We start from the raw sequence: 12814 nt of genomic DNA, 5'->3' as shown, positions 1-12814 counted from the left end.
AATTGAATCGGTTGTTTTAGAAACAAGATAAGTCAGTTTTTACGGAAATTAAGATTTTGCCAGACATATTTTGTTAAATGCTATAGTGTATTTTTATGTATGAGAGAGTAATAAAACAATAAATTATGTATGCAAATCCCTAAACTGTTGATACGGGTGACTCAATGAAAAACAGATATTTGTCAACAAGTTTACAGAAGTATATAGGAAAACAATTTTAAATTGAGTATGACCACCAGGTATAAAGGTTGGAGCAGAATAGAATACAATAGTTGTGAGGGTTACTAATCCCTAAATAAGGTTGCCAGTGTCGGAGTGATGGAAGTTAACAGGTACTAATGAATTTGCAAGAAATGTAAGATGTTTATTTTATTGGTTATATATAACCAATAAAAGTTTAATAAGTACCTACCTATTTGCAAAATAAAGTTTAATTCTTTAGATAAAATAAAACGTTTTATTTTATCTATTTGCAAAATAAAGTTTAATTCTTTGCCTATTTGCAAAATAAAGTTTAATTCTTTAGATAAAATAAAACGTTTTATTTTATCTGAAATGAGTGCATTCCACGAAGTAAGGGTTTCAACAATCAAACATTTAATTCTTTAATTCCAGGAATCTACGACAGAAATTGACTAGATAATTAGCTTCTAAACTTATTGCACAGAAAATGTGATAGTGGGTTTTTCCATTTTGTATATAGGAAGGTCCAAGTGGCGTATTCAAAATTCTTAACAGTTCACTAAAAGTAGGTACTTCAGTTGCAAGGTGCAGTTTATTGTGTATACTAGTGTTATGGAAAATTTGGAAGTGCCGTGTAAACGCCGAAAAATTGGTCCTCTAACAGTTAATGAAAAAACATTAATATTTAATTGTTTTAAATCATTTACAGACAAACGTTTATGTGAAAGTGTTGATGAGACCGTTGAGTTAGTTAGCAGTACACTTGGTGTTGGGAAATCTACGATTTACAGAGTTATTAAAGAAGAGAAATGTGGTAGTTTTCAAATGCCACGTAATGCTCCAGGGAAACCAAAATTTCAAATAGAATATCATTTTAAAGAAGGACTTCGACGGAAAGTGCATGAATTCTTCTTTAGACAAGAATTTCCAACATTGGATAAAGTTCTTGTCTCAGTTCGAGATGATAAGGATTACCCAGAAATGAGTCGAAGTACGTTATGGAAACTTTTAAAAGAAATAGGCTTCCGCTGGAAAAAGAATCCCAGTAAGTCTATTTTATTAGAAAGAAGCGATATTGTCATATGGAGAAGACATATTCTAAGAACCATAAAGGAAATGAGAAACCAAAAAAGAAAAATATTTTATCTTGATGAAACATGGATCAACGAGGGTCATACACCAAATAAATTTTGGCAGGATGAAACTGTTACAAGTCAAAGGCACGCTTTTGTAAATAACTTATCTACTGGTTTAAACCCACCATCAGGAAAGGGACGCAGGCTGATAATAGTACACATTGGCAGTTCAGACGGTTTTGTTGAAGGTGGTTTATTAACTTTTGAATCAACTCGTACCGGTGACTACCATGAAGACATGAACGCTGATGTCTTTCAAGAATGGTTCGAACAAATGATAGATCTTCTTCCTAAGAACTGTGTAATAGTAATGGATAATGCAAGTTATCACTCCAGACTTATAGAAGGACTGCCCACAACCAAGTGGGTAAAAAAAGACTTGCAGAATTGGCTGAGTTCAAAAAATATTACGTACCATCCCGGATCTATAAGAAAGGAACTTTATTCGTTGTGTGCCCTTCATAAAGAAAAATTTAAAAAATACGAAATTGATGAAATTGCCAAAAATCGTGGAATGACAGTACTTAGATCCCCACCATATCATTGTGAATTAAACCCGATTGAACTGGTATGGGCACAGATAAAGAGTGAAGTTTCAAGAAAAAATACCACTTTTAAAATTCATGATGTTAAACAGTTGTTTTTGGAGGCCGTAAATAATGTAAAACCTGAAAACTGGGAAAAGGCAGTAAATCACACTATTAAAGAAGAGGAAAAAATGTGGAAGCTGGACAATATTACTGATAAAATGATCGAGCCAGTTATTATAAATCTTGGTTCTGAAAGTTCATCTTCTGAATCTGATTTGGATTTGTAACAAGTAGCTGTAAGTTTTATATTAATATTTTTATTCATCTATTTAACATACCTTAGACGGTTTTAAAAACTCTTTTTCTCTTTTGTAATTTTTAAAAATAAAAAAAAATGTGAATTATTTAAAACCGTTTTTAATGTAGGCCAGTCAGTTCTAATATAGTGTGTGATAAAAGAGGTCACTTTTGTTTACATACACATAACACTTTATAACACTGAAATAATTCATTTATTTTTTACAATTGTTCAAAGTAATTTTTCAATTAATCTTGAGCACGCCCATGGAGTGGTCGGAGCTACCAGTTAAAATTATGCTAATTACTCTCTCGTTCATAAAAATAAACTATAGCCAATGCCACAAGACCGAAGACATTTTAGATAACAATGTTGCAAAATTCAGAGACTGTGGAGTTCAAGAAAGGTGGCCCCTGTTTTACAAGAAAAAATGTTTATCCATGCCTTCGGTAGGAACAGGTGTCAAAAGAACCCATAAAGTAAATTTTCAGGGCACATCCAAGACAGCAAAATAGCTACTAACTAGAAGGCATCCACAAGCTTTTGAAGTATATACTTTGTTCATCACTCAAATTTACAATTTATCACTCGTGTTGTTTCGGAAATAATCGATTCAAGTCTGAAAATAGCAAGCAAAGTCTAGAGAAAACTTCAGACATATTTTCTACTAATAGCATTTCCACAGGTATTAAACGAACGCGTTTGTTAACAATACAATTCATACGTCATACGTTATATAATGATATAACGACGGTAGATACTGTGTAAAAGTAGTTCATTTGTATTTTTATATCACATTATATTTTATGGATTCGCATAATTATACCCAAAAGGGAGATAAAAGGGGAAATGTTGCTTCAACACACGTGGTATTTTCTGTAACTATTTTCCATAACTGTACGTGTCGCGGAGATGGCACGTAAAGAAGAAGATATTTAAGATGTTTCAGATTGTCTCAAATATTTAGGTTGACATAATGGTTCAGTACGATCCGGTAAAGTTTTTATGACTCCTACCTTTTGTTTAGGGTGATGGTTTGAATAATTGTTCAAATAATGGTCTGTATGCGTTAGTTTTCAGTATATTTTGCATCCAAGTCTTCTATTGGAGTTTAGACTCCGAATATAAGATAGAATTACAAATTATCGACCGTGAAAACCTTCCTCCTAGTCCCATTTGCCAGTTCTGAATATATATTGCCATAATTATTTACCATTCTACACAAATACAGAGAGTAACTAATTTTAAGATCTTATCTTACAGATAGTCTCCTTTCTAAAAGTTGTAGATTCCAAGAAGTTTTTTACAATCAAATACATACTAGAACATATCGAGAAAACCATTCAAATTGGAAAACATTATACTTTTTCCGGAATTAATCGATTGAAGAGAGAAAGAAAGAGAAAAGATATACATAAATAGGTGAGATATATATTTCGCCAATTTTTTATGAAAGAAAAAGACAGATGTACCCAATAGAATATATTACAAAGCTGTAATCGTGTAATATTATTAAAATCATTTAAAAAATAAATTAGTGGATATATTAAAATTTTAATGTATCATTATTATCATCATTTAATGATGAAGTACAGTAGATATTTTGTACTAAACGTCAGTTACAATTTGCAAAAATATTTTTCATATGGTGTTACTTTTTAAAATTTTATTAGATACCAATCCGATCGCACTAGGTCCGCCTGATCCATTTCGTGAGTTTCGTAGTCCTGAAAATGAAGTCCAAGGAATTCCGGGCGCGTCAGGATATAGTACAAGAGTTTCTGGGTACACAGCTCGTTATACTGTCTTTATCCGTCACTGAACCGGGAGTCGTCGGCGTACTCGTGAACCGCTTTTTGCGACTCCTCGATCCCCTACTGTTCTTCTTCTGACTGATGACGTACCGCCATTGCGTCGAAGACGACGTCAGTGCATATGACTTTAAATGGGACTTGACGCTGGTTGGTAACGGTAGCTGCTCGATGCTGTACACCGTTGTGCGCGCAACAATGGCTCTGCAGCACAGTTCTTGAAGGCTCAACACTACAACAAATACACATTTTACGATATTGATTCAATACTGTTATAGAGTAGAAGTAAAGAAGGCTTTGGGAGAAACGACGAAAACATTAAACCGTTGGGAGGAGTATTGAAGGAATTGTTAAGACCGTTACTCGCTATTCTGGGCATAGCTAAAATTACAATGCAAAAGTTTAAATAAAATAACGCAAAAACTATGGCAGATATTGAGATAATTCTTTTTTTTATATGATAGGTCTTAAAACATTCTAGTGCACTAACTCTTTATAAACTAATAAATTGTTTAAACAATTTTTTTTTTCAATTTTTTTTTTGTTTAAAATTAACTTTAAAAAAATTTAAAAAGTTACGTCACTATAAAATTTTTTGCACTTTCCGAATCTGTTTTAATTTTTAACATAAAGTGTAACACAAAGCAGTTATTTTGTTTAAACTTTTTTAAGAAAGGCTTGAAGCTCTGCTAATAGTTATCTCTCTCAGTCAACACAGGCTTTCCTTGTTGTCGATATCTAGCTACTAGGTATATTACCCTATACTCTCTCGATAGCGTCATAAATAATGTTGAAACGAAAACGAAAATTTAATGTTTATTAAATGAACAAAGTTTATTCAGATTCAGACTATTGACGTTTATGTGCCCCACGAAAAAGTCGACGACAGTTGGCGGAATTGTATGTAGACCAGTGGTAAGTACCTATTATTTAATTTAATTTTTTGTTTGAATAGAAATATTTTCTGTTGGTTGGTGGCATTTTCCTTCTAAATGTTTATAACTGTTTTTATAACAATACTATTGTTTCACTATTTGCTTTTTTGCTGAAGTTTGCTATTTGCTGAAGTTACTATCTGGTCTATTTTAAGTTTTTTAAAGATTATTCTCAGAATTTTTTTTAATTTATGACTCCATAAGACCAGGTAGATCAGCTGGTGATCAAACCATAGTGGATATTAAAGTCATAAAATATGTAACAGAGAAATAAATGTAAAAAAGAATGTTGATGACTATTTTGACTATTCTGCTTTACCAAGAAGATCAACAAAATCATTCATGATAGTTCACTCGCGAATGCTCCCCCTTTAAACTAAGAGAAGCGAAAGTTTACCTATGCCAAATGGAACAACCTTCAAGAATTCAAACTTATTTTGACGCATCATTTTCATTCGTATTACGATCAGCTGCCATATGATCAAAAGGATAGTTAAAAAATCTTTTTCATTATCAATGTTATTTTCTGTTCAACAAATAAATACCTCCTTAACTTTGTAAGTTGTTTATTTATTATGTAGGACACAAAACCGCCTATCTTACTTTTCTATAAATTTATAACACAAAATACCGCCTAAGTAACAAAACAAACTGAAATTATGTAATTCCGCTAAAATAATGATATACCCTTTTAAACAACCAAGAATTTAATCATTTTGGGTTAAAATTGTTATTTTATTGATAACTTTTCTAATTAATTAGTTTTTACTGGCTCCTGAAAAATTTCCTTTTTGGCACTTAGGCGGTTTTGGTTCTTCAACGTCGATATGCTGATTTGTAGGATTTATCATAAATTATAAGAAATTGCGTTAGCAGTAAAAGGTATACCTGCTATCCCATAGAGGTTTTTTTACAATTTAAAATTAAATTCACGTAAACATCAATAACAAACCTTTATTTGATCTCCATAATCTCTCCATTCCATTTCGATGCAACGCCATTCTCGACAGCTCGCAGAAACTTTCGTGGATGTTGAAATTACAAAGGGGTGAGACTTCGAAGAACGCCATACTGTGTTTGTTCGCGTATATTTGGGCATCTCTTTGCCCAACTTTACGATTGAAAGCCAGATGGAGGCGATTACCAACCAAAACCTTCGGCACACCCGGTGCGTGTTCGTCTACTTCTTTCAACCATCGGTCTAGGCCGTCGAATGACCATCGGTTAGTTATGTCGTAAACTAGAAGAACTCCTACGAAAAATAACATTTTTTAAAAACGTAAATACTCATATATGCGTCATGGAAAATGGATGTCGATTTGAGGGCACTGTTCTGAAATTGACCACAAAAATGATAATCAGCAAAATTAGAATCAAAATTGAAGTAGTGGATTGCTAACAACATTTTAATTCTACCTGATCCTGCAATGATATATGATTTCCTGGACAATTACATGATGAAACATGATGGCATGCTTATCAAAGATAAACTAAGCAATCTAACAAGGAAGATTATCAGAAGAATCTTAAAATTAAAGGAAACTTAAGATGGAAGATTGGTTTATGACAAAATAATAACTCAGATGACAGAAAATATTTACACAAAGTATGAAAAGCATGAAATTATTTGGTAGTGAAATATTCTACTGCAGGCTAGAAAATAAGTAATCTAGAGCAAAATTTGAGTGTGGAAAACATTCTAAACCAGTGACTAAATAATAAAGACAACAATAAATTAACAATTCTAGTAAGGAAGGTATTTAGACAAATCACAAGATTAAAGGAAAATTAAGATGAAAAATTAGGTGATTATTCACCAGTGAAGATATTCTACTGAAAGCCAGACAATGGGTAGCCTCCAGGAGTATCTGAGTGCAGAAAAATATTCGAATCTAGTTATCTGTGATTTAGACAAAGATAAACTAAACATTCTAACAAGGAAGATTTTGGAAGAATCTTAGGGCAAAATGAAACCCAGGACAGAAATATAGATGATTATTCAATCACAAGATAAGAACTAGGATAAGCAGGTGTTAGTTGGCATATAAAGGCTCAAGAGATAAAATTGTTTGGTCATGAAGATATTCTAGTGAAAACCAGAGAATAGGGGAATATCTGATTGCAGAATAACATTCTGAACTGATTATAAATCCAGAAAATAGAAATGTATGATGCCAGTTGCTTTCTGATGAAATTACACAACCTGTGATAAAAGTAGACAAAAAACAGAAAAAAATGGACATTACTCTGTAAAAAAGATCAGAAAAGGTTATATTGACAGCGTAAAGTCCTGCCAAGGAATGACAGACATGTATATTTAATTGAAATGGTGTGGATAATTGGAATGTCCGAAAAACTTAAACTATAAAGTACAATGTAAACTATGGAATTGAGTTCACAAATACAGAATCAAAGATAAATATTAGGAAGAACCTGACAACCACATAAAGCAAATAAAAAGAAACAGACAAAAACAACACTGGACTTAACAAAATTACTAGTACAGATCCAAAACTACTTAAGCATTAGATAAATGAGATATAAAAATCCCAATCAGGCACAAACAAGTCACAAAGAAGGCATAATCTATTTGTAATAGGGTATTTAAAAAGCATGAGCCCTTGGGCTAGATCACAAGAGATATTAGAGAGGAATTACATGTAGCACAAATAAGCAGAATCAAAATATAAACTGTCTAGAGCAGGCAATGTCAAACATCAATTATTGTGATTACTATATAAAGATGAAAAATGTTCTGCGAATAGTCAAGCACTACTCTCATTAGTACAACTGTCAACTGATACTACAACTACAACCTACTAAATCCAGGAGAATAGTAAGACTAAATTTATTGTTTAAATTAGAGGTATCATCAAAAGCTTCCTATAATGTAAAAAAGTGTAATGGAAATAATAATAACAGAATGTGTTAAATTACTAATAAAGCTTACCAGATCATTTATGTGACTACTTATGAAGCCTAAGTGTTATGTTAATAGTCTGGTATTGTCCCCATTAGTAATGTGTTGGAGATGTGACAATATCTCCTATCTACACTTTTGCATGAAAATGAGTTATTTGGCGCATTCTCTCTAAAATTTCATTGCGCAAGTACCAGCAATATCTCTTAAGTCGAAAAAAGTATTACCAGTGAATATTTCGTCTTAAAACAATACCTTCTATCTCATTGCATGTGAAAACAGCTGACATAACCTCCTATCCATCGAGCAAAAAGACAAAAGAGGGAATGTAAAGGTAGTGGGGGCAAAAATATTGTTAGACAGGAAATGCCATCTTGAGAGGCCACATTAAACAAGGAAAGAGAGACTCTTTCCTTGTTTAAGAAATCAAATTTAGTTGGGTTATGTTATTGCTGATGTTATTGTTTGTCCCAACTGTCACATGAAAGATTATATTTGTATTTTCTATTGAAGTTTTTTAACAATTGTTTCACATTTTAGACTATTATTGTTATTATTTAATTAAAACTTTATTATGTTCTAGTGTTAAAAAAGTGTATTATGTAATAATATTATGTACTATAACAAGTAAATAGATAAATTAGAACCCCTACACCACTGTATGATTATTGTGAAGTGTCATGAAATTTAAATTTGGCGCATTCGCATTTCCGGATATGTCCGCCATCAGAGGCCACTTTTTTGGTCTCCTTTTCATAACGATTAGATTCCCTCTTTTGTCTTTTTGCTCGATGCTCCTATCTCAATAGTTACATGTTGAGTATTCATGTGAATTGAGAATTGAGTATCCACGTGAGTTCCTGTGATTCTGCCTAGTGAATCTTTAAAACTAAACCATCTGAATAATTTTATTATATTTTATCTAATAATAATAATACTGGAAAACATGTAAGTACAACTTATTCAATCCAATATATCAATGTATTTATCAGAAAGCTCAATCTAAAACTGATTACAATTTCCAAACCAATATACCTACTGTTTAATTATCTTTGCTTACATGTTCCTTCCCAACTAGATAGAAAGAAAGCTATGTATCACCTATTTTTTAAGTCGGCGACAAAAATAATGTAAAAAATTATTGTAGTATCTCTATAGTAATCAGCAATACCAAAGTTATTTGATAATATAGTATACAATCAACTATATTGGCAATGTAAAGAATTATTATCTGTAGTTCAACATGGGTTTGCAACTGGAAAATACACTATTACTAACTTGGCAGTATACAAAATGGATCTGTTGGAGGCATTGGAGAGGAAGGAACAAGTAGACTCAATCTACACTGACTTCGCCAAGGCCTTCGACAGAGTCAATTTTGACATTTTGCTTGCAAAACTACACAATGTAGGATTTACTAAGGAGGCCATAGAATGGATATCAAGTTTTTTAAAGGATCAAAAACAAAGAGTAAAACTATTTAATTTCCTATGTGAATCATTGGAGGTTTTATAAGGCATCCCCCAAGGAGGCCACTGTTCACCATTACTATTTAATCTCTTTATAAATGATATTTCTGATAATCTTGAATCATTAGTTTTACTTTTTGCAGATGACTTAAAGTTATATAGATGTATAAAATCTATAGCTGGCATACATATAGTGCAAAAGGATATTGACAGGTTATGGGACTGGAATATACAGAATAATCTTACAATAAATATCGATAAATGCTTTTATATCAGTTTTTTTAGGGGGAATAAACAATATGACTCAAACTATCTTATGAATAATGTTAACTTAAGATATAACAATCAAGTTAGAGACCTGGGCATCACTTTTAATGAAAGCATTCTGTAGTGAGTTCCCAATTAATGTAAAGAAAGTTGTGTATTGTTCTCTTGTATGCTCTCAACTAGAATATGGCACGCTAGTCTGGTCTCCTACGTTGAGCAGTATATCAATTCCATTGAGAAAGTTTAGAATAAGTTTCTTAGGTATTGCAGTTACAAAATGGGAATTCCAGTTGCAAATATTTTAGATAGATTAAATGTAACAACACTTTATAACAAACGAATTCAGTTTGATTCTGTATTTATTTATAAATTATTAAACATCTTTATTCAATTTCCGGAACTTTTAAGTAAAATAAGCTTCAATATTCCACAGCACAGATTAAGATCTTATGAACTTTTTCATATAAATTTTCATGCTACCAATTATGCCTGCAATAAACCATTTGATAGATAAATATAGTAAATATCCATAAATAGTCATTGTGATGTAGATCCTTTTAATTTAAGTTTAAATCAATTTAAAACCATGATTTATAGTAAACTCTAGAATTATTTCTAAGTATTGTATTTTAGAGACTAGTTATAAGATAAATTAGATTAAAAAATATGTTATTATAATGCTGTAATTGGGTGATCCCGTCTATTTAATAAATAAAAAAAAAAAAAATAAAAATAAATAAATAGATATAAACTGAATTCATTCATGTGTGGCATATTCTATTATTACACATTTCTGTATCGCAACTCATTTTTTTAGAATAAAGGTATCCCCTATCCAGAGCTGCCAGTATTCTTTAACTCCTAATAGAAAACAAAGTAAAAAAGAGACAATATAACAGACTAAGGAGTTTCTAATAAAAAATGAAGTTTCAAAGTCTATAAGACCTGGCAGATCAATGGCAGATCCTCAAGTGAACAATATAAAAGTCATGAATTATAGTCCTGAGGGAACCATTTATGTGCATCTTGATACAGATAGTCTGTGGCTCAAACTGCCTTGTAGATTGAAGACATTCTTTCAGATGATGTCTTATTCATCAGCCATGAACCAAAATATCCATGCAATATATCTGTAGAAAATGTGCTGACAATACCTCCTAACTATAATAAATTAACTTCAAAACTTTCAGTTGATTTTTTCTGGACTTACATATATTTTTACATGAATTTACTACACAAAAAAAGTCAAAAAAATATCATATGAAAACAGGGGATGACCCTAAAAGGTTTTTGTCTCTCCTACAAAACTCATGTTACAGCAGATAGGAGAGGTATTGTCACATCACCTATGAATGGCTGATCTATAATTATAAGTCCTCATATTAAAAAGCCCAGAATCTTTTCTCAGTGACCTCAAATAGTTCCAAAAATATTTAGAATTTATCTGAACACTCTCATCAAACAGTGACCAATACCTCTCATAAAATTCTTTGGAAATAAGTTTACACTGAGCTCTTAAACTGTAAATCAATTTTATAACCAATCAATAAATAGTTTCTTATGACATAAAACCTGTAAAATTACCATTTCTAACCTTTTTTGAGGAACAAAACAACTAACTGCATTCATAATCTCTTATGAAAGCTTTTAACAACTGTCAGTATTATTCAAGTTTAGCAAAATACCCCAACCAATGAGAGCTAAAAAGTTATTAAGACTGCATTACAACATCAAAATAATACTCCTCAAACATTAAGTGTTCACTTAGATATGCCATCTTTATTGTGCAAAATAATGGCAGCTATTAGAAAGCAGTAAATCAAAAGCTTTTAAGCAAATAATAAAGATTTTTGACAGATTTCAGCCTAGATAATTTGTGAGGAAGTTCCAAAGTTGATACATGATCCTCTTATTCAATATTCTTGATCCAATTGGCAAGTAGATGATTATGATCACCCATAAGATAAAAAGAAATGTGTCAGCAATAATGAATGATGAATTTTTCTATTGACAAAGGCAAAAATTGTTTCAACATTTAAACAAGCAATTTATTTTGTAATGTTACATTGAAGGATGATTTAATGCCAATAGGTAGGTATAGATTCTTTCATTTAATTATGACTTTCAAATATTATTACCAATGAAATTTTAAAATCCTGTCAGATTATTAAATCAAACAATGAAAGATTAAAATATTGAACTTATGCAAATAAAAATGAGAGTTCTTATCTAGAAAAGTTCACATTTAATAAATGATAACTGCACAACAAAAATTAGTTTTGACATTCTTTAATCTGATTTGTTTTTTTTTGCAATAAACTGTAATTAATATAATGATTCTTAATATGATTATATGGATATAAAGTTTAATCAACTCATTATAATAGACAATACCATTATAAACTTACCTTGAGCACCTCTGGAATAGCTGCGAATTATAGTACAAAACCTTCCCTGTCCTGAAGTATCCCAAAGCTGTAGTTTTACCCTCTTTCCATCCAACAGAATAGTGGTAGTTTTGTAGGCTGTAAAAGTATTTTTATGAAGATATAAATAATATACTTTTTCTAAAAGTACATACACTTACCACTATATCCACAAAAAGGACTCTCTGAAGAACCATCGTCCAAATCTGATAAAATTTCTTGCTTTCCAACATCGCTGTCGCCTACCAGAAGAAACTTCAGCAAATAATCGTATTGCTTGGGAGGCTTACTGATATCCTCAGTCATAGCATTGGTATATCAATATCTCAATCATAATAACTTAAAAAGACTTACAAATACAATGTAATAGCTCTTTTACATTTTCCTAGGTATTATCACAAATTTGGTATTGACTCCCACTAGGTTGTACATACCAGCAAGTAAAAGTCCAATATATTTTTTATATTTTTTCCTTCTTTTTGTTTATTTTTTAGAACAAGGTCGTAAGAGAAAGTATGCAAATATTTTAGCAAAACTTAAGTTAAATGTGTTTGTAAAAAGTGCTTAATAACGATAACGATTTCTTTTTACTATCACACTATATCCACTTATTGAAAAACTATCAGATTTGCACAATTTTATGGGATATAAATAAATATCTTTACAAGATATCTCTGACTTGACAGTTTTGACAGTGACAGTTCAAATGGCACAGTTGTCATCTTTTAATAAAGTTTATTTCACACCTAATTTCAGTTGAACCACAGTATTCTGTGGTTGAACAAACAAATATTGACGTTGCTGAAGTGGCTGAACATCCATAAAATTAATTTAGTTTT

At 31.2% G+C, this 12814-nt stretch overlaps 1 protein-coding gene across 2 annotated transcripts; it reads right to left on the bottom strand.

Moving 5' to 3' along the window:
- Window positions 1-2471: 2471 nt before the first annotated feature.
- Rab40 (RAS oncogene family member Rab40) lies at window positions 2472-12685 on the bottom strand. 2 transcript variants are annotated; one of them, XM_072530563.1, is made up of 4 exons: window positions 12131-12685; window positions 11958-12074; window positions 5846-6145; window positions 2472-4190 (listed from the first exon to the last, which is right to left on the bottom strand). In XM_072530563.1, the coding sequence occupies exons 1-4, from the start codon at window positions 12279-12281 to the stop codon at window positions 3907-3909; spliced, it is 852 nt and encodes a 283-aa protein (XP_072386664.1). In that variant the 5' UTR covers window positions 12282-12685; the 3' UTR covers window positions 2472-3906. The 2 variants fall into 2 exon arrangements, with proteins under 2 accessions (XP_072386664.1, XP_072386665.1); XM_072530564.1 differs by having other exon boundaries at window positions 12137-12685.
- Between the last annotated feature and the right edge of the window lie 129 nt (window positions 12686-12814).

Source organism: Diabrotica undecimpunctata, chromosome 4 (assembly GCF_040954645.1).
Source record: "Diabrotica undecimpunctata isolate CICGRU chromosome 4, icDiaUnde3, whole genome shotgun sequence".
Lineage (NCBI taxonomy): Eukaryota > Metazoa > Arthropoda > Insecta > Coleoptera > Chrysomelidae > Diabrotica > Diabrotica undecimpunctata.
The sequence above is the reverse complement of the archived record's forward strand: the minus strand, read 5'-3'. Positions and strand labels throughout refer to the sequence as shown.